The following is a 26,453-nucleotide window of genomic DNA, read 5'->3' on the forward strand; positions in this document are numbered from 1 at the left end:
GAAAAAGAGCTATGGTATCGCACCCAGACTTGCTTGTGTCCCACCACTGTCTCCCCGCCTGCTGTCCCTTCAGCATAAACAAAGGACCCTGTTGGAAATAAGTGCTTGCACTTTCACGGGTTATCATAGACAAAAAGGTCTAAAGAAATACAATGTACATACACACATACATAAATCTTTTATGCCGGTCGTGACGAGCTTAGTGCGGCTGTCGAGAGTATGTCAAATAGGAGGTCGCGGGAGTTGTCGATTCGTTGAGGAGATTGTTCCCGAAAATGGGAGCTTCACTGACTGAGCTGAATAATGAAGATGAAGTTTATTTGAAAATCAAGTCCTTTATTTATTACGAAAGCAAACACACACATATATATATATATATATCAATAAACACAAAGTACAAATAGATTTTACAAATACTTAAACTAATTTGGGGAAATTAGCATACAACTCGCTTTTAAAAATGCATGTGAAAGGTTAACTGGTTGACAACATTTCATATTACAATTAGTTTAATTTGATAATTGTTTGTTTAATAACTTTAATAAAATGAACTTTATAAATACTTGCAAACAGAAATAACATCTGTACATTTCTCAGTGAGTTCATATTTTAAGACAAATAATTGAATAACATAACTTCCACATAATTCAAACTTGTTATTATATGAATATAACTTCTAAATGTTTTAACAATAAATTCACAAAATATTAAAACTATTATATTTAAAAGTACTTTGATAAAATAAATTGAGTTAAACACAAAAAAGTAACATATAAAAATAATGACAACATACCTGAATAATGAAGATGAAGTTTATTTGAAAATCAAGTCCTTTATGATTTTCAGGACACAGGCTTCATCTTAAATACTAAGTTTTTAACAATATGATACAGATCTCAGATTTGATAAGCATCATTAAATCATTAACTTGTCAGTACAAAAATTCTAAAATTGAAGCTGAGTATCCTGAGGGATTGTGCTACTGTTTTGAAGAAAAATATATGATAGGTTGACATCAATTAAGGTAATTAAAGGAAACCACTTAGCCTAAGGTGGCCAAATTATTAAACTTAAAACAAGTTAAGAATCTAAAAAATATTTATTAACTGCCAAAAATATTATACAGGCTGCAGGCATTAATATGTTTACATGATGTATAGACATGCAAAGTTCGAAAAGGAGTTTTAGTCATAATAGTTATTCTTAAACTATATCTAAATAAGTAATTCTGAGTTATTTAACAAAATATACATATTATCCAAATAAAATAAATATGTGTAATTTACAATTATCATTTTTACATAAATTTATATTTAATTTATGTAGCAAAAATGTGGGGCATAATATTCCCCCCTACTACGGAGACTTTGGTCCCCAAAGTTTGAAAAGGGTTGAATATTTAGGTTATAATATTAAACATAAACATAGTAACGCAAAAACAAATCAAATTACCTTAAACAAGTATGCAGTGACATATATGTAGACAAATAAAATAATACAAAGTTATGTATATTTCGATGACTATGGCATGTTGTCCTTTTGGTATTATATCATGTCATGAAAATGTCCAACTTTCTTTTATACATTTGTTATAGGCATCATAAAAGTTGAAGAAAACGGTATATTGTAGTGTGACCTCAACAATGAGGACATATTGATGTCTGCATTTGATTTCTAAACACAGTTTTGAAATATGTTGGAATCTAAATACCTATTAATATATAATTACTGAAGTGAAGAAATAACAATAGCACAAGAAAAACAATAATGTCAACATGAGAACTGGTAAGATTCATACAACACCTGGTATTCCTGAAAGTTAGAAAGGGTTTGAAAACACCAGCAACGATTCTGAGAAAGAAGAGAGATGTAGAGCACTTATTTATTTCAACAAGCTTGTCAAAAGCACCTATATATAGCAATAGGTTTGTCAAATCAGAATCATTACTGAGTTAAGATAGAAAAAGATAAGACAGAAAAGTGGCCATAAAAAATAAAGGGGTACCTAGTCATTTGAAAACTTACAGAACATCACGGTATATTGAAATCTTAATGCACCATTGTTTTTCTTCTGAGCTTTCCATTCTTATGATACATTTGAAGAAATTCATGCTCGTACTTCATCTTCTCTTCAGCCCATTCAGTGCACCACACTTGCCAGTCTTCTGCCCTGTTCCTTGGGTTTCCAGAAAACTTTGGCAATGTGATTGCTCCCATTTCGGTTTCCTCTTCCCTAATAACCTCAAAGACAAGAGTCTCTTCGACGGCCGAGTCACTAATATCACTTAGGTTAAGTGAATCCTCGTAGGCAGTTCCTGTCGCAGCGTCTGGTGGCTGTTGCTCACTGACTGTACTGCGCAGGTAATACTGTCGATTTGCTGGCGTTGTCATTAGTCGCCGGTTTCCCCACCAAATCTTTTATGCCGGTCGTGACGAGCTTAGTGCGGCTGTCGAGAGTATGTCAAATAGGAGGTCGCGGGAGTTGTCGATTCGTTGAGGAGATTGTTCCCGAAAATGGGAGCTTCACTGACTGAGCTGAATAATGAAGATGAAGTTTATTTGAAAATCAAGTCCTTTATTTATTACGAAAGCAAACACACACATATATATATATATCAATAAACACAAAGTACAAATAGATGTTACAAATACTTAAACTAATTTGGGGAAATTAGCATACAACTCGCTTTTAAAAATGCATGTGAAAGGTTAACTGGTTGACAACATTTCATATTACAATTAGTTTAATTTGATAATTGTTTGTTTAATAACTTTAATAAAATGAACTTTATAAATACTTGCAAACAGAAATAACATCTGTACATTTCTCAGTGAGTTCATATTTTAAGACAAATAATTGAATAACATAATTTCCACATAATTCAAACTTGTTATTATATGAATATAACTTCTAAATGTTTTAACAATAAATTCACAAAATATTAAAACTATTATATTTAAAAGTACTTTGATAAAATAAATTGAGTTAAACACAAAAAAGTAACATATAAAAATAATGACAACATACCTGAATAATGAAGATGAAGTTTATTTGAAAATCAAGTCCTTTATGATTTTCAGGACACAGGCTTCATCTTAAATACTAAGTTTTTAACAATATGATACAGATCTCAGATTTGATAAGCATCATTAAATCATTAACTTGTCAGTACAAAAATTCTAAAATTGAAGCTGAGTATCCTGAGGGATTGTGCTACTGTTTTGAAGAAAAATATATGATAGGTTGACATCAATTAAGGTAATTAAAGGAAACCACTTAGCCTAAGGTGGCCAAATTATTAAACTTAAAAACAAGTTAAGAATCTAAAAAGATATTTATTAACTGCCAAAAATATTATACAGGCTGCAGGCATTAATATGTTTACATGATGTATAGACATGCAAAGTTCGAAAAGGAGTTTTAGTCATAATAGTTATTCTTAAACTATATCTAAATAAGTAATTCTGAGTTATTTAACAAAATATACATATTATCCAAATAAAATAAATATGTGTAATTTACAATTATCATTTTTACATAAATTTATATTTAATTTATGTAGCAAAAATGTGGGGCATAATACATACAAAAAATGCGTAAACTGCCTTAAATGAGCAATGGACCCAATAAATATATGTGAATTCATTTAATTAAACATGTAAACCACAAGCAGATATATGGGTCTTGTTGTTAAAGATAATTATTGTCAGCGTTCTGGGATCAAATGGAATTCGTTATTCATACAAAAGCATAAACCGCCTTCAATGTGCCATGGGCTCCACTATACTACTTTTAGTCATAGGAAACAATTGGCCAATTATTCAGCCTCAACTTTTTCAAGTTTACCACATTGTTAATGTCATCTTTAACTTTCAAATCTTTACTGCTCTGAAAATGTCCTGGATCCATACACAATCAATCTATAGTATTTCTAACAAGATTTGCGACAACTGTTTATATCTATATACACATCATTACATATTTCAAGTTAACAATGATGTCATTAATCCCGTTGTTAACTTTTAACCTAGTTCTGAACAATCGGCCCGGTCTTCCTGTTTCGCAATTACGTCAAATTTACTTTGACCTTTTTTCTGTTTGTCAGGGTTCATGTGTACATGTATAAATATAATACCCAACCCATGTCAAAAATGTGTTCTAGTATACAGACAAGCATTGTCAGATATCCCTGGTCGATTTGGTTATGAAAATCTCATTATCATGAATAATTGAGGCAGTTTCATTGGTTCCCCATGGTACCTGATGCTTTCCCGTAGAAAGATATTCTGGCGATCACAGGGATTGAACCGGGTTTACCATTTCATTAAGTATTATAATTATTGTCAGCAGTCAAGACCACTAGGCCATCAAGGCAACTGATAGTACAGGGTTGTTGAAAAATATTTAATTGTAACATGCAAATTCATTGGAAGAGTTAAAGTAACAAGAACAAGAATTTTTAAATTTTATTTTTTTCATTGCACAAAGAGCACAAGTACAGAAACAATAATAACATTACTGGAATTTTGTGTAATATTTGAAACATGCAGTACACAAAAGCACCAAACAAAGTCAAATTCACTGAATATAAATTTGAACAATACAAAAGGTAAGCCATTGAACAAATACACAATTTCATTATGCTTAATGGCATTGAACACTGCATACTCATACTCGTACTGCAGCTTTCTCATTCATAGCCAAATTTCGGACGCATTGGAATACAAGTCAACTTCATTTTTCATGCATGAACGCACTTCCAGAGCTTCAGATAAGGGTCATTTAAAATGTGCTAATTAGGATGTGAAATAAAACGTTTGTTTGTATTGTCACAAATAAAAAATTGCAATAATGGCATTACGTTACTATGAAGGACTGTTTCAGGTACAACTGTTTTCAACATGACCCATAAACCGATGTAGAATCATGTATGTAAAATACACTTATGTTTGCCATTGAATGTAACATTCTCCATTGAACTTTATTTATTGAATGTAACCATTACACTTCACAAACTTACACAATGGTAATACATTTAAAGTATCAAGTTTCCTCCCACCCCAGATATGTAGATCCAAATATTTGGCCATGCTCGAAATATCTTGCCAACATTCAAAGATAAAAAAGTACTCGTATGGAACTACTTTTTTGAACTACGCACAACAAGTTCAAGCCACAAATTAGATTTTTACTATTTTTTGATTTAATAAACAAGGTAGGAAAAAAGCATCTACCATGACTGCTCATGTAAGATTGGTTCATCCCCCCTCGCGCCATGTGTCTTGAGGAAACTTGGGATACCTCGTTTCCCCCCCAAAAAAATACGCTTGAGTTAGGATGAATCTAGCTTAATAAAGCGGCCATGGTAGATACTTATGATCTGTAGCTCTGCACTTCCATCCTATAAAACTATTTACACAACTTTCTCTTAAAAATATATGATTTAATCAACAAATTAACAATGGAACCATGAATCAGAAAGACCTAGGTTGTTTATATACATATATCACAGTTCGTGATAAAAATCCATTATTTTCTGTCCAGTGAATACTAAATAACAAGTGCATATACACATGCAATTTATCGGATGCAGTAACTTCATTATGCAATTTTATTTCTAGCACAGAAAATTAAATGGACATGCTCGTTCACACACGAGAATTCATAGTGCATGAACGTATATAACATGAGTGTCGTGGAGCAAAGGCCAACACTCGTTTGTAGCTATATTTTGTCAAAAAAGGGGCATAACTCCACATTACAATACAAATAGTTTTGGGCCTTGTTCTACATGTGTCTATTTTTTCTGGCAACATGTGTACCAAGTTTCATTTGAATATATTCAAAGGTTTTAAAAGTATGACCAATGTTAAACTTTTTGCATGACTTTAACAACATCGAGGTTATCACAACAGCCTGAAGTTTAAAATTTGATCCATAAATATTCGCTCTCTTTGAACTCATATAATGTGCATTCCCTGCCTCTCAAATCTGATCTCTGAACACTGCCTGGTAATATGCAACCCAACCCTGTCATTGAAGAATGTTGGCAATGGCACTCTCATTCCAAGCTGAACCAACGTCATCTATGGCTTTCCTGATCCTGACCACATTTGTACGAATGTACCTTTAACAACTAGCCAGTCATTGCTGCTAAGTGTGTAGTATTGTAAACAAGTCAATCAGTCGCTGAGTCCTGTATCGAGTTGAAACATTCCTATCCAATCCACTAGGGACTATCAAAATCGGCATGTTTTCTGACTGAACCTGCATCATAATCACTCATGATAGACTGTGTTAACAGCACTCCGAGTCTTTATAAAAATACTTAACCAGTATGATGAACCCTGTTCCGCTGTCAACCAGACCACTTGTACACTTTACACAGCTTGTCTGTAAGGGCGGCCAGGTATGTGGTATTGTTCACCTGGAAGGCGCATGTGTCCACCACAATACCACCGGTCAGTAGTCGCTGGGTCAGCTGTCCAGTGCCTGTATCCCAAATGTGAGCCTAACATAAATAAAAATTAAATGAGATTTTCCAACTACATGTTTACTTTGTATAAGATAACAAGTTGGTACTATAGGCTGATTGCACATGTTACTATAGGCTGATTGCACATGTTACTATAGGCTGATTGCACATTACTATAGGCTGATTGCACATGTATCATATTTGCTATTTGATGTACGCTCGACAGTTTGCACAACTTTATCCCCTACATAACATTCCACCAAGGTTTGTTGACTCTTGGTAAAATAGTAATGAGAGTTTTAAGTGACACATGTCCGGCAATGCCAATTTTTGCAAGTTCAATGGCCGTAACTATTGTTTTACTAAATGCAGCAGGAAACAAAACCCCACAACTTCATTACCCCATTTACATTCTCCCATGTTTCATGACTCTAAAAAATACATTTTTGGAGTTTTGAGCAACACAAGTCCAGAAAGGCCAATTTTTGCTGATTCAAGGGACATAACTTTGGTTTTACTAAGTTGCATCACTTCTTAAATACTTTTGTCAGCATGATTCTGGAAAAAGGTTAATCTAATAGGTTAATAAATATGTTTTCAAGACCAATATACATACACTGTTGTTAGTCTCATCCCCAGCGCATACAAGAAGCCTGTTTCCGTCCCCGGGGTGCCGCAATATCCCAGATCTCGATAACACGCTCTGGGTCCTACCCCCGTAGAATGTGTGCACGACTTGACAACTACACACATTATCCACAACAGTCGGGTCTGTACTAATGTTCTGGCTGATCATTTCACACAGACAGTGTCTCACAGTTGGGTGTTTTGCTGTCGGTCTGTAGGAAGCTAACAAATGTCTTGTCTGCTCTTCAATATGGAGGCTAGTTAAGGTGCCCTCTAGTGGCAGAAGGTGGAGTCTTCTTTGGTTGCTTGGCAACCACTCAAAGAATGACACCTTGTCCATCTGTCCAATCAGTAAACCTCCTGGCCTGCAAGAAAACATACTAGTATTTGTATAACATATGGAAATGGGTTTTTAAGTACATTTTTAGCTCCTCTGCTCAATTGTTATAGCCTTGGTTTTGTGAAATCTTAACCTTAAACATAACTCAAAAAAGGTTTATTCAAATAGTCTAGCAAGGCCTATACCTCTTGCTTCAATAATGCCTAGTTTGTCTTGTTTGATTGGAAAAATATAAACACGGACAAGCGTTGTTGTTCTCTTCATGCGTTCATGTTTATAAGATAGTACATGATTTACTACTAACGCTTGTTACATTAAAATTCAATATTTACATATGCCCAGTCCTTAGTGTAGATAAAACTTGACGATTATATTGTATAACACACAAGGAGTTATGACGTCATTGTTCATTGTAATATTGCCCTCTCAAAGAATTATTATTAGCGTAAATTATATTATAACTAATTCAACTGATGTATGGCATACATCCAAGGTGGTTTTTCGATAAAAATGGCCAAGGAGCTCAGATCGTTTCACAAGCTATATTATAGCAATTTTGACAATTTCAATGGCTAAGACCAAGTCATGCAAGGGTGGATCTGGCTGATTTTCAAATGATGCGAGCTCTCTTAGATATCTAACCATTGTTTAAGTCTAATTGAGATTTAATCAAAACTGATAAAGTTATCTTTCATAAGTAATTGTTAAGGATGCATGCACAATGGACACCACGTCATCATGTAAGATATTCTGGCCTTTGACCAGCAGAGTTAAAAACAGTTATCATTTTTATATCACTAATTATCACTATCAAGAATTAATTGAAACTGCTCAGAGATAATTTCTGTTCTATGCTCATTAACAAAGATCTCCCATGGTTCTACTTAATTTTGTAAATTCTCAATAAGAAAAATTTTTCTTCCAAATATATGTACATTACCTGAAGTCTGATCCAAGATCACTCCTCAAGAACTGCAGAGATGCGACGGGCGACCTGCTCCCCTCAGTGTTCAACTCGGAGACAGGGCCATCTGTGTTACGCACATCAAACTCCAGCACGAGCCCGTTACACAGCCCAGTGTAGAAATAGTTACTGTCCTGGCTATTCCACACACAACTCCAGGCTGGCGTGTCTGTGTCAAAGCTGCAGTGAAAAGGTAAATGAATAAGCGCTGTCAGTTAGAACAGCAGGGTTCTCATTTACACACTTTTGGCAGTCACTTTTGCTTTGGGACTCATTTTTATTTTTTCAGATCAACCAAAGACAAATAGACATACATTTTACGAAATTTGCCCTATGAACACTAACTTTTCAGATTCAATTGTGAACCCAATAACTGAAATCAGAGCTTTGCTGTACCTTAAGGTTTAACTGTACACTAAAGCTTGGTTCAAACTGGGATGATTGGACCTATGTTTACCCACGTTGATTAAGTTTAACAGAGTTTGTTTAAGTTGAACTCCGTTTACAAAAGGCGACTGAGACGCTGGTGGTGATGAACTTAGCTGAGCGATTGTCAAGTGGAGGCCTACGGGTACCCGACACAATTAACCTGATGGTAACGTAAGGGGCTAGCTAGGCAAATTTCCACAGCAAACCCGTAACTTGAACTTTGGACAACAGATCCTGATGCAAGCCAACTTCCAACAACGTTCAACTGCTAAGTTCATCACCCCAGCGTCTCAGTCAAAGTTTGCCAACAGACTTGAACTTAGGCAAACTCTGTATAACATAAACAATTTAATCAAGCTTTCAGGAACGTTTACAGAGCACAACTTATACCAATGTTTAATTTCAAATGACGACAAAGTTTTAGCATGTTCAATTTTTTCAACGAACACATCTTTCGCCAGCAAACATCAACTCTTGAAAACTTTTAAGAACTTTTATTAGTGGGGCTGGACGTTTGCCCAAACATCAATAAACGTCGGTCAAAACGTCATAGTGTTTAACCAGCTTGAATAACATACCTTACAGGGTTTTTTTTTGAAACAAATTTTTAATTTTTATTTTGTGTGTTTTTTTAAGGGATTAGAGATCGCCTTTTGATGATGTGTACATGTCCATTTAAACTAAAATTCTACATATCAGTTGTTTCTCCTGTCAGGAGTGCCTTTTACTGAAGCTCACAATGATCTTGACCTTTGACCTATTGACTAGAGATCCGTTTGGGGTCGTCAATTGACCATGACCAATGTGCATATACCAAGTTTAAAGACTCGACATCCTTTAAAAGTTACAAATTGGAGAGGAAAGCACTTGTTATTTTTCTAGAAAGTTATTGGTCAGAAATGCCAAAAATTAATCTGGTAAGGTTATATAACCTGACCTTTGACTGAATAGGATGTTTTACCTGTTAGGAGTGACCAAAATTTATTGCAGTATAGGTCACAATGACCTTGACCTTTTGGTCTGTTGACCCAAAATCGATATGTGTCATCTACTGACCACAACTAATGTTCACACCAAGTTTAAAGATTCTACACAAATTCTTTTTTAAAAGTCAGTAACAGGAGTGTGACGATGACAACTTGATCCTACGAAATCAGTCCTGCTTAGAAGGTGACACAAACACACTGATTGATAGGCAAAATAATTTCAATTTAAACTATCAAACATTTATAACAGTTGTTTCAATTATGTTCAATTAAACTGACAACCACTATACGCAGGTAACACAAAACCAATATGGGCATGAGAAACATTTAATACCAAAGTTGTTGTTTTTTTATTTGAAAAGAGCCATAATTTTTCTATTATGGTAAGCAAGCCATACCAAAATAATAAGCACTAACAAAGGTCTATGAAACAATACTTATAGTTGTACAAAAATAAACTTACGACTGTACGACAGCATTACTGATCAGACTGGTCATCTTCACTTTCTTATCAAGGCCACATGAGAGCAACATGCCGTCCTCCACCGCAGGATGGAATGCCAGGTCACGGATGGGCTTCGAGTGGATCGTCAGGTACTGTGATGTCTTGAAGTCTAGACTACTTATCTGAGTACAGATATATGTAACTTTTTAAATTTTGCTTATAAAAAAAAACCCATTTGCCTGGATTTAACTTCATCATGGCATATTATTTGTGATTTTTAAATGCAACAAGATAACGTAAAAATTGCTTGCTGATTTAATATGACAAAATGCCTAAAACATGGATGAGATTGACCTGGCAGCTGGAGGGCTGAAACCATTTCAGTGATGGGTGCTGGGTCCCATAAACCCCAAATGGGGTCAAAGAGGCTGAAGTACCCTGCTTAAACCCTCTGCTACAGAAGCAAAACTGGCTCTTTGGAAGCCCAACTGGAGTGTCAATACTAACAACAAAAAATGTATCAACCTCTTTACTTTATTTAATCAGTTGAAAAAGAAATTTGCGGACAAATCATATCCCTGCTTAAATAAATTAATGTCACATGCAATATTAACCGTTTGACAACCGATAGCTCCCCATTTATGCACCTAAATATATTTATAGTTGATTTATCTATATCTCTATGTTGAATTCATTTTCAATGTATTTTTAAGAAATCCAGATAATATTTGAAAACATCAAGACCTAGCAAAACGACCTTGTAACTACTGACAGCGTCTCACAAAATGCACTCGTCCCGACAGATGAGATAACTTCCCAACAAATTAGCAAAACATTCCTACCTTTTTAGTTCAATCATTATATATTTCACAACAATTGCGAAAAAAGTTAAGAAAGCTTATACTTAGTCACTCGGGTTGGCACGATGTTGCGCAGGAGAGTGGTTTTGTGCTGTGGGGGACACCCGAGTACCCTGAGGAAACCCACTTGTCATGCTTGGTGACCACAAACCAAACTGACATCCTACCTTTTTGACCCCATACCCTGGAAACAGTGGACTAGATGAAGGTGAGGAGACCACAAGTGTGGCCATAGAGGGACTGTAGGCCATCACCCGGCACTGACCAGCCTGGAAAAGAACATAAACATGCCATTTATAACTGTAGCTTGTGTTATATATAAAGTCTTCTTTTCTCAAATCTTTTAAGGTTTTGACCATTTTTGCGAAGTTTAGTTAACCAAATGATGATATGCTTTTGCAACCATAGTAGGTTTTATCACACATTATGCAGCAAATCTTTGAATTTTTGACAAGAAACAATAATATAAGTGAAATAAAAATCGTGTAATTTAATCACCACAGAATATTGTGTAATGCTCTTCTCTTTACAAATTCCCTTTAAACTGTCAGAACACAGAATGCTTCAAGATTCCCAACCACACTGTATTATCAATTCTTACAAAAAGGTTTAAGGATTCCAAAAGAACTTACATCCCATATCTTGATTGTCTTATCCAGTATAAACTGGCCCGCCAGGTGTGACTGTACAAAAGATTTGGAGTCTGATGATCCTGCCATAACTTGACTCAACCCTGAACCACCACTGTAAATAGAATGAAAATGCCTCACATAGGATTAGGGTGAAAAATAATTTTCAATATCTTTAACTTAATAGTTTTAAAACTTTGATTGTACCTTTATTTTTGTAGAAATCATTCAATACCTTTATTGTTATTTTTATTGACAAAAACTTTTCCCACCCACTTTGTCTGAACTCCTCCCTCTCCTCACATTATTTATCCAGTGAACAATTATCTTGTTGTACCAGACCTTACCTGGAATGTTTAAGCTGGTATTTAAGCCTATTTAACTCTTCCCGCAGCGTGTTATTCTCCTTTGTGGCTGTCTGAAATTGAAGCCTTAACTGGGCCCCTTCCATTTCAACCCTCCGGCGAACCTCACGCTCTTTCTCCAAGTCCTGGAGGGCGCGATCTCTCTCCGTTGTGTCCAGGGCCTATGGTGTGAAAACAATACAGGTTAAATGCTTTACAATTATCTGTTTTATTAATTCCTAGATGGGCTTACTCCATTTCAATCCTCTGCTGAACCTCACACACATTCTCCAAGTCCTCAATCTCTCTACAACATGACCGCCCGGGGCCTATGGCGTGAAAATAATACATGTTGAATATTGATATAAAATGCTTCTTTTTTTATAAAATCCCAGCTAGGCCGCTTCCATCTCAACCTTCCCCTGAACCTCATGCACCTGCTCAAGATCCTGACAAGCCTGATTTCTCTCTGATGTTTTCAAGGCCTAGGGTGCGAGAATAACTGTCAGATGTATGCAGGCCTGGTTCCACTCGAATGAAAAAACAACATAGATGGAACAAACTGATGATAAGTTTAGCCTGAGTTACAGACCTTCATATACATATGTGCACTGTCTTTTAACATGTGTATTAAATTTCATATGAATATTTTGACTTATTTTTTAAAATTTTAATCATAATGTTCTGCATGAGGCAGTCAAAAAGGCAATAAGCCCACTGTTGCCCAAAATGATAATCTGTTCAAAAGCCCTGCTTACCTTGATAGTTTTGGCATAGAGGACCCTGATGTCCTGTCTCTTGGCCTTGGCGTTACAGTGTGGACATTTTCCCCCCTGCCCCCTCAACCACTTCTCTATACAGCTGAAAACACATAAACAGGAATTTCTTCAGATTACATAATTATATTCAACACACAGACAAAATTTAGCTGTGTCTTCAAGTTTGTAAAACTACATTTACATTTAAGTGGTCAAAAATAGCCCAAGTCAGCAAGCCCTCCACTGATGAAATGTTTTTCAGGCTTGCTCAAATTCTTGATTTTATTTAACAATGATTGTTATTTCTTTATGCCAAGCACTGAAGTGTAAGATTTTCAGCTTGTTCATCCAGAAGCTTAATTTCCAAGATTGCAAATGACTCCGTATGAAGGTACAACAGTACATGGTTTTTGTGCAAAGGTCAAAATGAGCACCAGTCAGCAAGCCTGAATGAAGCCGAGACTGCCAAAACAATCTGCTATTTCTGGGTTATTGCTATAAAGAAAATTGATGTGAATGTGTGCAGGGGTCGACACTAACCATTTTTCCAAGGGATCCCGAAGGGACACCAACATTTGAATTCAGGTGTCCCTTCCTGAAATTAGGAGTCCCTTCCACTTTTTACATTTTTTCATTGTTGAGCCTGTTTTAATATTAAATTCAACATCCTTTTACTTTTCAATTTGTAATGCAAGTATAAACCACCATAATTATTATACATGTTTTCAGCAGCATGTAATGACAGGTTAGTAGCACTGAATGGCAGTGAGGTATATTTTGGTCTCAAAGTTGGTAGATTGGGTTCAAAAGCAGGAGAATGTCTAGGTCCCTTTTGTTTTCAGTCAAAAACAGAGATGGATACAATGTAAACAAAAACTTGATGTTGTTACTATTTTTAGATTTTTGGAAAATACGCATAAAATACATCATGGTTCAGGGTCTTGTCAAATGTCGGTGCTTTTCATTAAGAAACTGTAGGAATATTACATCTCGCTTGTGAAAACTCCAATCAATATTTAGTAGAGCTGTTGATAAATCAATCAGACTGCCCAACACTCGTAGTGCATACTGGAAGAGCAGACGACCAAAAATTGTGTATACATGTTAATTTTCACGCCAAAAAGTCATAAAATTTTATAAATTGATTGAATTAATGAATAAAACCCTGCAAATTTTATTTCTATTATTTTTTTATCAAAGCATAAAATATATGTCTTTAAAATTAACAAAGAATATTGATAAGCTGAATGCCAATTAACAAAGAATGCTGAATGTAGGATGCAGTTCTTTTGTGTCGTAAATGTTACTGTAAATACTCAAAGGTCGCATCATATTATATAAAAGGTATCATCAGAGTTGGCATCTTTTTGGGCGGTTCTGACACATAAGCAAAACAATTCCACATAAGTATTTTACCGATAATAAATCTCTGTCAGCTCTGACCTTGTTTAAAATGTAAACAACAAAACGGAAGCGTTAACCTGCATGCGCCTGTGAAATGACCTGTTTATTTATAGATTCATGACGTAACTATAGTCAAATAGTCAGCTATACTTTCGCTTTGATGAGTCCGATAATGATAATTAATAATATTGTTTTGACATGTGCTGTCAAGAAATTTAGGGAGCCCGAATTTAGGTAATAAATTATGAAATGCTACTTATTTATTGATATTTAGCGTTTATCAGTCAGAAATTTAAGTGTCCCGACGGAATACCGGACTTCGAAGTTCAGGTGTCCCTCCTGAAAAATTGGTGTCCTCGGGATCCCGGGACCCCGTTAGTGTCGAACACTGGTGTGTGTGTACATGTAGCTGCCTACACACTAAGTTCAATCACTATCCATCAATGCTTGTATGGAAACCAATGCTTGATGCAAGAACACCTACCTATCCAATGATATCCTCATTCTAATAACCTAGTTTTCATTAAAAACCTACTTAAAAAGTTTATACCAGACTGTAATATGGTTACACTTGTTAATACAACGTACCTCTGGCCAAACAGGTGGCCACATCTCAGTGAACACAGTCTGTGGTTTCCTGATGTTGTCCATTGATCAAAGCATATAGGACAACTCTGAAAGTAACAATTGAATGGTAAATTTTAAAGGAAGTAAGAATGCTTTTTAAAGGGACTTGTTGATGTTTTACGGGGTTGGACATCAAAAAATTAATTTCATGTAAAATGTGAGCATGATGCTATTACAATGATAATACATCAAAAACAGTTTTAATTAGAGCTATATTGTCAACAATTATAAAAAGTTGACAAATATGCTCTACTTTACTAAAAATTGCCAGCAAAGACCAAAAATTGCAAAGCTCTTGGAAATGGAAGTATTTTTAGCTTATATTTACAAAATTCTATTTAAATGAGTATCAGCCAATTGCTGTTTGGTGTTTATACATGTAAGTAAAATAACCCAGTTTTAACAAAATTACAGTTAAACCCCTTGAACTAGTAAATAGGTTTTTTTCCAGTAAAACTTCACATTAAGCAATGCTTAAACGAATTTCCAGGCTAATACTCACATCTCCCTCTTCCTCCTCATCACAATTATCTCCCTTATTAGTTGTAGCAGCAGCAGGTTCAGGGGAGGCTACTCTCTTCCTCTTTGGACTGCGGAAATCCCTTGGTGACGTCATCTGGATCAGACTCACCACTGGGTACATGTGGCTGCCAGAAGCCTGCACAACAAATAAGTAAAGGAAGATTTCTCAGATTGACAGAATCATACTCATTTTTTCATAAAAAGCATCTAGCCCGAATCTCCTGTCCAAAAATGACATTTCCACAGTTCATGCAGGAGCCAACATCAAAGTCCTATTAAATCTGATAAGAGCTTGTATAAGATTGGACAAAGAAAAATTAGAATTCCACCAATTGTACTGGTATGTATCGCCTTATAATCTTTAACTTATGTTATGTGTATATTTGAAGTTATTTAGAGTTCCTGTTGCTTTTGGCCATATGGTTAACGATAGCAGGGCTTCCACTTAAGGAAGTTTACTTTCTAGAAATGGGTAAAATCTTCCAAAATTACTTCCTTGGAAGTACAAAAACTTAATTTTGAAGAAAACTTTTTTGGTGCAATTTATTGCCTTCTAAAGGCTTGCAAAAAACTATCCATTTTCTCCAAAATATTATATTTTTTCCCCAATTTCATTAATGTAGATTACGTAAATGAATGAAAAGGCAATGAATTTCTTAAAATATAAAGTAAAAATAATTACAATAAAAATCACTGAGAGTAGAAAGCTTGAAAGTTCAAAATATCAAAATCTTGTGGGTTTTTATGTTCACAATTTCAATCAGTCTTTAAGTAAAATGAATTATTATAATATGAGTCTTCGAAATTGGCAAGTTTAAGTTGCAAAATACTTGATTTTTAACATTTTAGTTGAAAAATAGTGGAAATAGATATTGAATTCGGGGGATTTAAACTTCCACATTACAGTGAAAAACTTCCAAAATTGATGGACAGGAAGTTCATATCAGTTACAAATTCTTAATGGAAGCCCTGTGAACACTTTCAAATTTAAATAAATGAACTCGGAGAAAATTGGCAGAAATTAACCAAATGCAAATAACGAGTGGAAATAAGAAAAGAACTACCGTAGTCGGTTAAATCGATGATTTTTGATTGATTATGACCAAATATAATCAATTGTCGCCAATTTCAGGCCTAACCAATCATTTTTTTATTATAATCAGCCATCGCAACATCACTCTTTAAGTCATTCAAAAGTTATTGAAAGGAAATGAAAGGTTGACAATGTTATTCTCTACATGTCTGCCATGCTGCAGGCTACGCAAATTATTAAATTAAGTTTTCTATTTGGTAAAAAGTGGCGATGTCTGCAAGGATACCTGTACTGTAGAAGCTAGTGCTCCTGGCATTGAGGCAGTTATCAAAGGTCCAGCTGGAGCTGCAGCAATTGGTCTAGTATAAGAGCCACTGAGACCCTCTGTCACCCCTGTGGCACCCTGCAACTGTGAGTCCATGGTAGCGGGAGGGGAGGTGGGGTCAGGAGTGGGTGTGGCAGGCCGTTCACCCCCCAGCACATGTAGCTCCTCTGGGGACCCGGCAATCTGCATGATCTCAGACTCTGACTCTAATTTAAACATACAAATAATGAGACACAAAGAAACTGCAAGTGTTCTGAAGTATTCTGGGGAAACTACCTATACACTCAGAATTGGATCATTTTTTCACAAAACTGGGATTTTTTTCTATGAATTATAATATACCGGTAGCCATTTATTTGTGAACCCTATAACCATCTATTTGTGAACTCTATAACCATTTATTTGTGGGCTTTTATAACCTCAATAACAATCAACCACAGTTTTGCATACAGAACTTCAATGGATTTTTTTTTTAGATTTTCTAATGGGGAATTTTATTTTCAATATTTGGGAAATAAAACATACTTTTTAGCATTAGGAAATATTACATTATATAATATAACTTAATATTTCCTAATGCTAAAAAGTATATATAATATAATATTATCTATAAAAATCGCCCAGAAAAACAACAACAAAACCATGATTAATGTCAGTGTCTGGTTACTCTAAGCTAAAAAGTATGTGCTCCTAAAGTTAATACACAAATATTTCATTGTAAGCATTTTGCGTCACTCATTGTCAGAATTTTTCAGATATATATCTACCATTGTTGCTGTCCTCGGCCACATCCAGTTGTACGACTTCAATATCAGAGTCAGAATCCTGCTATTTGAAAGAAAAACAGACAGACAAAACATTAAATTTGTTTTAAGTATAACATAAACAAACCAATTGTAACTTAATAATTTCACAACTTCAGTCTGAGTTTATGATGTTTTATTCCACCATTTTTAATAAATAAACCTTCAAAAGTATGAAATCCACTTTTTACCTAAACTTAAATCATTATAATTTAAAATGAGAGGAAAACTTAATAAAAGAGTACATTTTTGCTTCGCATGGCTATACTCATTATCAGAAGACTACATAATTATATTCAATACAGTCAAACATATATTAAGTGGCCACCCTTAGGAAAAGTCACATGAGCTGTCAGTAGACAGCGCGCTCAACTATTCTCAGTGATTGACAATATAAAATAAGTTCTAAGTAAAAAAGGGGCATAATATTGTAAAAAAGCTTGAAACAGTGACCTCCTCCTGTACACAGGTTGAGATCATGATGGTGAACAAGTGTGCAAAGTTTCAAAGCCATATGTCTATGGACTTTGAAATTATCTGAGGTGGTACGCAAACTTTAACGTAAATTCTAAATTAAAAGGCTTGATAGAGTTACATCCTCCTGTGTACAGGTTGGGGGCATGATGGTGAACAAGTGTGCAAAGTTTCAAAGCCAGATGACAATTGAATTGGAAAATATTTGAGGTGGTACGCAAACCTTAATGTAAATTCTAAGTAGAAAAAGGGGCAAAATTCTGTCAAAATGCTTGATAAAGTGACCTCCTCCTGTGTACAGGTTGGGGGCATGATGGTGAACAAGTGTGCAAAGTTTCAAAGCCATAGGTCAATGGACTTTGAAAATATTTGAGGTGGTATGCAAACTTTAACATAAGTGGTGACGCCGACGCCAACACTCGGGTGACTAGGATAGCTCTCCTTATTCTTTGAATAGTCGAGCTAAAAATGGCTGCTTAAGACAGGTGGCCACTTAATCCAGGTTGGACTTTTCCGCCACTTTATCTCTGTTCAAACAGAGGTTGAATATGCATCTTAACAACAACCTCATACTACAATCAGTATCATCAGTACTATTATTATTAAAGAAGATTAAATACAGATGAAGATGATTTAAATTCACTTCAAATTTATAAATAAAATGCATTAGATAAATGTTTTATGCTCTCATATTCCTTCACAATTTCACACTTTCGTTTAAGCAAGAAATTGACTTGAGTCCGTCCACAGTTAAATTCCTTCGCAACACTTCTTGCACTAAGGCCGTATTCTAATAATTTTATACACTCAAGACATTCTTTGTCAAACACTTTCAATTTTTCTTATTTAAAGCCTTAATCAAAATAAAAAAATAATAATATCAAGAACAATCCAATGAGCAAATGAAAACACATCGTAACTTGTATCACACCTTCAAGTGATAATGCAAACTGTAAATTCATAATAACCGGTGTTCTTCGCAGGTATTTGATAATTAAGTTCATAATTACTAAAGTATCTTCATTAATTGTGTCAATTCAGATCAAAACATGCTAACGTGTTATAAACATGATTTCTCGATGAGTAAACATGCGTGGCAATCGTGTGATGTAATATGCATTTTCATTGGATGATGGAAATATCCGAGGCTGTTGTTCTTTCCTGTAAACTTCAGCATGCAATTAAAGCTGTGTATTGGAGTTTTACAAGCGGAAGTGTCAGTGACAAGGGCTTAGTGGCCGCTAATTAGTGTTTATATGGCTTCATGGGGTCAAAAATTAGTGGCCCCGTTAGACAGTTGGCCACTTAATGCACATACTTTATATAGTAAAAACATACGGGGAGAATTCAGAGTGGACAGATAAGGCAGGTGACCGTTTAAACAGGTTTGTCTGTACACATATAGTTTAATCCCCTAAAAAGAACCATAACTGACCACTTGTTCAACATCACTGTCCCCCTCAGTTATAGAGATGACGTCTGGTGACGGGGGCCTGTCCCTACTGTTGTCAGCTCCTTCAGCCTGCAATAAATGAAGTTCCTTTAAGGACTCCATGCCCTGATTTCTCAAATGCTCAAGTCACTTATAACAGGATCAAGCATTTCAATAAAATGCAATTAAATATACAAGTATACAAGACATTTAATTAAAAATAAAAAAATCATTAAAAACACGATTTAAAGTCAATGTCAAACACACTTTTTGTTGAAATGTATAAAATTGTGTTTTCTTTGTCACAAATTTATAATTTCAGGTACATGCAAGAAAAATATCAATCATGTCAATATCCAACACCTGAATTATTCCAAACACAAGCAAGGACTTGTATTCCCTCGAAAGTTACATCAAAGAAAAAGGTACGGATATTTATCTCATAGATGTTTGTACCTGAGCAGTAGAAGTTCCAGCATCTTCCACACGACTTACTGACGGAGATCTGACCAACCAGCTGCCAAGTCTGAAATAAACTGCTACCTGTGAGAAAGAAGTGATAACACAAATGTCTAACAAAAGCTCAAAACAAGAGATGTCACAGAGACAACAGGATTATTAAGAAAAACAAATTTCGAAAAGCTTGAGAAAGTAGCAAATGACTATTATTAGCTTGACTATTCGAAGAATAAGGAATAGTCGACCTAATAATAGTCACTTGCTACTTTCTCAAGCTTTTCGAAATTTGTTTTTCTTTACATGTGGACTTAGTTGAGTTTTCAAAAGCTAATTGTTAAGTTGGCATTTACATTAAAGATATTCTAAGAATCAGGGGAAATATTCATAAAAAATATATTTAGTCATTACCTAACTTAAGTTGTTTTCTTAAAGCTGCACTCTTACAGATTGAATGTTTTGACAACTTTTTTATTGTTGTCTTGGAACGAGCCAATTTTTGTGAAAATCCATGGAAACCAGTTATATAAGACTGCTGACAAAAAATTAGATCGCAGATTTTTATATTTAACTTCAAAAATTGATGTTTTATGCATTTTTCTTAAACCGTAACGGTTTAAGCCATAAAACATTAATTTTCGAATGAAAATATGAAAATCTGCGATCTGATCTTTTTTCAGCAATCTTATATCATTGGTTTGCAGATATTTACGCAAAAATTTGCCCTTTCCAAGACATAAAAAAAAAGTTGTTAAAATGGTAAATCTGTGAGAGTGCAGCTTTAAGTCAATTATCTTACTTATCAAAAGATATAATTGCTTCATAATATCTGAAATACTTTTTAATATTTAAGAAAAACAAACACAAACCTTTCCTTTATTTTGACCTTGAGTTTTTTCGGAAATTGACTTAAGTTAAGAAATGACTGAAGATATATATTGAAATTCGCCCCTGTTCCTTAAAATGTTCTTTTATGTACCTGTCTGGATTTAGTCTGGAGTCACTTGTATTGGAGGCTCCGACAGGCTCATCATTTACTGCAAAGAAATTATAAATATTTTGAATGTTATTTCAATATTTGGGAAAAAAAGGTATACGTTAAACAAAATTTCAAAGAGAAAACTGGATTATAAATTTAAACATGGTTATTGAAGATAGCTAGTATCTTGGATTTAAACATGCATGCAGTCAGAGCTTCTAATAACCTACAATTTGCCAGTCTGGACCAATTTTATCCTTGCTGGACCGATTTCAGTAACAGAAAATGGTTTAAAAATCGGACCAAAATCTGTTGTTTTTTCAAATTTCAGTCCCGAAACTGATGTCAGTAAAAAATGAAGAAATTATAATACACTAACATTGTTTGCAATTCACACATCAGGGTTTGATGGGCCCAGACCGATTGAGAGTTCAAACTTTTAGAACCTCTGCATGTAGTGATGATTGAAGATTCTTTCAAAAATTAAATTAAAACTCAAAAGTGGCATAGCTTTATTGCTTTGGTATACAAGAACAAAATGATCCTTACAGTCTAAGTCAATATTTGGCAGTTGAGGCAGTGGTGGCAGCCGTTCACTGCTGCCAGGCAGCTGTGTGGAGGTAAACAGAGGCTGCCTGATGCTGGGAGCTCTCCCCCGAGGAGCTGCTTGCTGAGAAGTGCTTACATCTGTTGAGCTCCGAGAGGCGTGCTGACTTTGAGAGAATGGATTTAAACGCTGGCTGGACTCTGGTATAGGAGAGGGCGGAACAAAGTCCACGTCATCTACATCCATAACTTACCATCTTTTTTATCTGAAAATAATATATTGTTTATTCAGCAATAAACAAAGTTTACAAAAGTGCTTCACCAGCCTTACTCTGGAGCACTGGTTTATGTACAGCAGTTTCCCTGCAAGTAGATCTAATATGCTACACTAGTGTAATGTGCCTTCATGCAATCAACACAATGCACTCTTGCGCACAGTGGTCAGAAATTGGCTCAGTGTGAGCATTATTTGATAAGCTCATAGAGAGCTGAATTTTCTACCTTCTGTACCCTGTGTGTAGGAGTGAATGGTATTTGTTGCTTTTAACAATTAAAGGCATTATTTGAAGGTTAATGCATGGCGAAGCCAGGCTGTAGCGTGTGAATTTGTCCGAGTGTCTCATAATGGCCTGAGACGGAGTCAAGGGACATTTCAGGGCCAATTATCACACAATGGCTTGGCTTGACATGTTTTGTTTCTTCTTCTTTTGTAAACTTACTAGTGTTAAGAATCGGTTTGTTTGACTTTCGATAATCAGTTCCACTCAATTAACCGACTATTGATAGTACAATCTGTTTTTGACAATAGCTTACATGAAGTTTAATTCTTGTACAATAACTCGTAATCCTTCACTATGCTTATGGTATGTGTATGTTTGAAGTTATTTAGTGTTGTTGCTTTCAGCCATAATATTTATGATAACCACTTAATACATCTGAATGCATAAGTGAACTCAATTTTTAGGTCTAACCAATCCATTTTCGATTATAATCGATCAGCGGAACATCACTTAAATTTACTAAACATAATTCCGTTTCTTCAGTTTACCTCCACTGCAGTTGTATTTCTATCACCTTCAAAGCTTTCTGAACATAAACATCATTACTGTAAGCTTGAAAATTCCACATAAAGTCTTTTCGAATTTGTTCTGTTTGAATACTGATTATCGCAGAGTTATGTAAATAATCGTGGAGACCCTGTGTTATAATATAGTGAAATATGAATCAACATCAGATGGCAAATATATATGAACACTTTGTTGGTAAACTTTGCAAGTCAAAATACCCTTACTTTAATTGTAGTTAAACCATGGCGTAATTGAAGTTGATGATGAACTAAACTTTTGTATTTTAAGCCAGTTTAAATTTTGTAGTGTTACATGTACCTCTTCCTTTTACTCGTGTCTGCTCCATAGAAGCTACATGTACATGATTTTGTTCACGAATAGACTGTTGTGCTTTTTCAGGCGCCTCAATTACACTGAATGAGCTCAATATTAAAAGTGTTGATCCATCTGCTGTAAACCGTGTTGAATCAGTCAGAGTGCAAGCATCCGCTGTTCACAATTTAATAAGCTTCAAGACTGTGCAGCAGATATAGATCAGGATAGGTACATATTTGGGATCCAATTGTTTTTCTACTAAAAAATACACTGGTCAGGTCTGGCTATTGACTTAAAATTTTCCGTCAACCGACCAAAAAACATCTAGACTCGAGGTCAATAGTCAAGTGGGACACGTGGAAGACTGTTTTAATTCAAAGTAAACGCTTCATTTAGTTAAAAAAAAAAAAGAACATTAAGACAACATTTATGTCAAGTTAGATCAAAGATGGACAATGTACAACCCCTGTCACCACTATGATTGCATGACATGGTTAAATCAAGTTGTCACAGTAGAAGCACATTGGGTGCTCAATGATACAGTACGCTCCACGCGAAACTACCACTTTCTGTTTTCCTCGGCGGATTTTTGTCATCGCGGACACGACATCCAATTTATCATAATCCACTTTCCTCGGCGTTTTCACACTTTCACCCTCCGAGGCTGATCAGTGGACCGTATAATTACAATCGCCGCGTTACTCGGGAGTGAAAACACCGTGAAACACCGAGGAAACCGATAAGAATCTCCTACTGTACATGTATCTGATTTTGTGTAATTTATTTGAATACTGTTCTTTTATTGTGTTGTTTCAATTTTTTTCAGACATTCTTGCACATAATACGACTGGTAATCCTTTGACGGCGCAAAAATGCAATACATGTCGATGTCCATTTTTAACCCAGTTCTAAATATATCTTACTCATAATCATTTGACTTCCAACAGTCCCAGTTTCTTAAAAGTTATGTAAACATTCTGTTTGCTACGAATATTCAATTAATTTCTCTTAACTAATTTACATTTAAACCTGCAGTCAAATTGCACTTTTCGCAATAACAAACATGCCAGATAACCAAAAGTAGTCTAAATTAGCGCACAATACGTCACCACGAAATTTGCATATCACGTGACTTCCACATTGTCAAAAATACTAGATTGGGTTTCATACTAATAATTTCTAATTATTTACTAAGAAGTTATGGTTTCAATAGTTTTTAAACACAATATTTATACAAACACCGTAAATTTCATAGATTTGTTCAATTGAAAGCTGATTTATATTCATTTAGTGTAGGAAATAGATTATGACAATATCTTCATATAGATGTAGATTCAATCGGCGATTTTTAAACCACAGAACATAAGTTACCTCCATACTTTTTTAACGTCACAATTAACAATGCAATTTAAATATTATCGTGAATGCGGAAAAACAACTGATATGTATCACAAAAATAGTGACAGGAAAAATATTCACACTTACATGGTACCCAACACCTGCATATTACTCCAATCCAATTTTGTTCTCAACAGCACAAAAGCTGTATGACGTAATTATGGTAAACAAACAACATGTGGTGTTATATCTAAAATGGGTGGATATCAACAGGCAATTAACTAATATTAGTTGAAAGGTAAATTAATAACCGAACGAGTTAAAGATGTATTGTTTTATTGAATATGTATTCTTTCTTTCTTTACAAGAAAAATTCATTTTTATAAACGAAATAACTGCAAATGTAATTCTTTATTTTCATTAGTAGCAAGGTAGTAGCAAAGCATACAACTCGGAGTTCCGCATTGAGGCCAATAAAACAACACGATCACTAGTGATACTGGCAATAAAACCCTCAGCGGAAAACAAGCAACTCGTTGAAACTCGGCGGATTTTAGCGAGGAAAGCGGTTAAGTACTCGGCAGATGTCCGCAATAAATTAAAAAATCCTCGGAGTGACTGAGGAAAGTGGTAGTTCCGTGTGGAGTGTACTATAGCCGTGGCAGCTCCATACAATAGATGAAAGAGCCCAGTAGGAAAAAAAACTCCTTGTAAGCTCTGTATAAGAGCAGTAGAAACGCAGTGTCATCTCAGAGAACATCGATTGCCGTGCAAGCCCCTCCAATAACAATTGCATTCTCACTGCAACCTGTGACGATCATGTGGCATTGTAGAGACTTAACAGCAGTGCTACCTCAAGACAATATTACTGCGCTCTTATCAAATTTCTGAGCGATGCCATTTGTTTTGGGCATGCTCAAAGTGCATGCTGTTGCTCTGCATTCTATGCGATCCCACAGCATTAACTGGCAATGCCACTGTGATTGCACAAGTATGCTTGCAGTACTGCGTGCAGGTCAGCTTTCTTGTATTTTCTGGTGTGACAGGTGTTCAAGTCATGCAATTGTCATATCAGATCAAGATTTTCAATCATGCTATGATATAATAGGCAAAAATGATCAGCCAAATAAGTCGAGATTAAGAATTGACTTAGTTGATATATTTTGAGCCAGTATTGTTCTGATTTATTAAAAATATCACTTTTCTGCGCTTGCAATATGACGAGATGTGGTTCGAATAACACTGTGTACGAATGCGTTTACATTCTTTTCCACACACCAATAAGGAACAAGGTTAGTAATCCCAACGAATGTTTATAAACATTCAGTTATGGGAAATAATGTTTGGAATGCTTGTTTTACAACGAATCTAAATACATTACCTGCATGTAGAATTTTGCGCCAAGTTGACAGCAACCGGAACCATGGAATGAAGTTATAGCGTAATTAATGAAACGGCGGTACAGACTAAAATGGTATAGCTAGATAGCGAAAATAGCCTATTTTCGCGAAAATAACAGTTGTCTACGAAAATAGCCTGCTATATCATTATATTGAAATAAACCAGAGATTTATATATATATTTATAATTATATTTAAACGGAATATTATAGAAAAATGATTTTATGATTATTTCTATTTCTTTTTGCTTTATCATTATATTGAAATAAACCAGAGATTTATTTTTATATATTATTATTTTTAAACGGAACATTATAGAAAATGATTTTATGATGATTTTTTTTTAAGTGAGTTTGAAAGATTATTTTTTTAAAAATAGCCTATATCTGCGACGCTAGCCTATTTTTGTGAAACTAGTATTTGTCTACGAAAATAGCCTGCTATATCATTATATTAAAGTTAACCAGAGATTTATTTATATGTATAACTATATTTAAACGGAAAATTATAGAAAAATAATTAAAATCATGATTTATTTTTCTTTTTTAGTGAGTTTGATAGATGTTTTTTTAAAAAAGCCTATTTCTGCGACACTACCTTGTTTTCGCGAATTACAAATGATGCAGACATATGTATACAGGTATTAATCTCTACTTTCAACTTGTAGTAGGTGTTAAGTCTGTCTATTGTCTATATACAGTAAAATGCTGTTTTTAATTATTGATTATTGTGTATCTTAAGTTTCGTTTTCGATTAAGTATATATTTCGTTTATATTTGCCAATATGTTGTTATTTTCGATATTTGTAAATATGCATGTCTGTATTTGTTCAATATGTCACGGAAAAGTGGAAATAAACTATATATAAAGTCAA

The 26,453-nt window shown here is 34.8% G+C and overlaps 1 protein-coding gene across 2 annotated transcripts; it reads right to left on the bottom strand.

Moving 5' to 3' along the window:
• Positions 1-3,984: 3,984 nt before the first annotated feature.
• Positions 3,985-25,613, bottom strand: LOC128229696 (E3 ubiquitin-protein ligase RFWD3-like). Of its 2 annotated transcripts, none has more exons than XM_052941490.1 (17): positions 25,561-25,613; positions 21,463-21,725; positions 20,914-20,971; positions 19,935-20,004; positions 19,482-19,568; positions 17,537-17,594; positions 16,731-16,975; positions 15,392-15,547; positions 14,851-14,936; positions 12,859-12,961; positions 12,104-12,282; positions 11,760-11,871; positions 11,295-11,396; positions 10,286-10,449; positions 8,384-8,587; positions 7,093-7,468; positions 3,985-6,512 (listed from the first exon to the last, which is right to left on the bottom strand). In XM_052941490.1, exons 2-17 carry the CDS (start codon positions 21,704-21,706, stop codon positions 6,360-6,362), a joined length of 2,397 nt encoding a protein of 798 aa, XP_052797450.1. In that variant the 5' UTR covers positions 21,707-21,725; positions 25,561-25,613; the 3' UTR covers positions 3,985-6,359. The 2 variants fall into 2 exon arrangements, with proteins under 2 accessions (XP_052797450.1, XP_052797449.1); XM_052941489.1 differs by having other exon boundaries at positions 3,986-6,512; positions 17,537-17,597.
• Between the last annotated feature and the right edge of the window lie 840 nt (positions 25,614-26,453).

Source organism: Mya arenaria, chromosome 4 (genome assembly GCF_026914265.1).
Source record: "Mya arenaria isolate MELC-2E11 chromosome 4, ASM2691426v1".
In the NCBI taxonomy this organism is placed as follows: domain Eukaryota; kingdom Metazoa; phylum Mollusca; class Bivalvia; order Myida; family Myidae; genus Mya; species Mya arenaria.

Bases quoted from the DNA above. Each gene is read 5' to 3' on its own strand.
- LOC128229696 (XM_052941489.1), bottom strand. From the start codon at position 21,706: ATGGATGTAGATGACGTGGACTTTGTTCCGCCCTCTCCTATACCAGAG. The intron at 12,962-14,850 runs GTACGTTGTATT...ATGTGTTTTCAG, and splicing joins GGCCACCTGTTTGGCCAGAG to CTGTATAGAGAAGTGGTTGA. The intron at 11,397-11,759 runs GTAAGTTCTTTT...GTTCTTTTCCAG, and splicing joins AGACAATCAAGATATGGGAT to GCTGGTCAGTGCCGGGTGAT.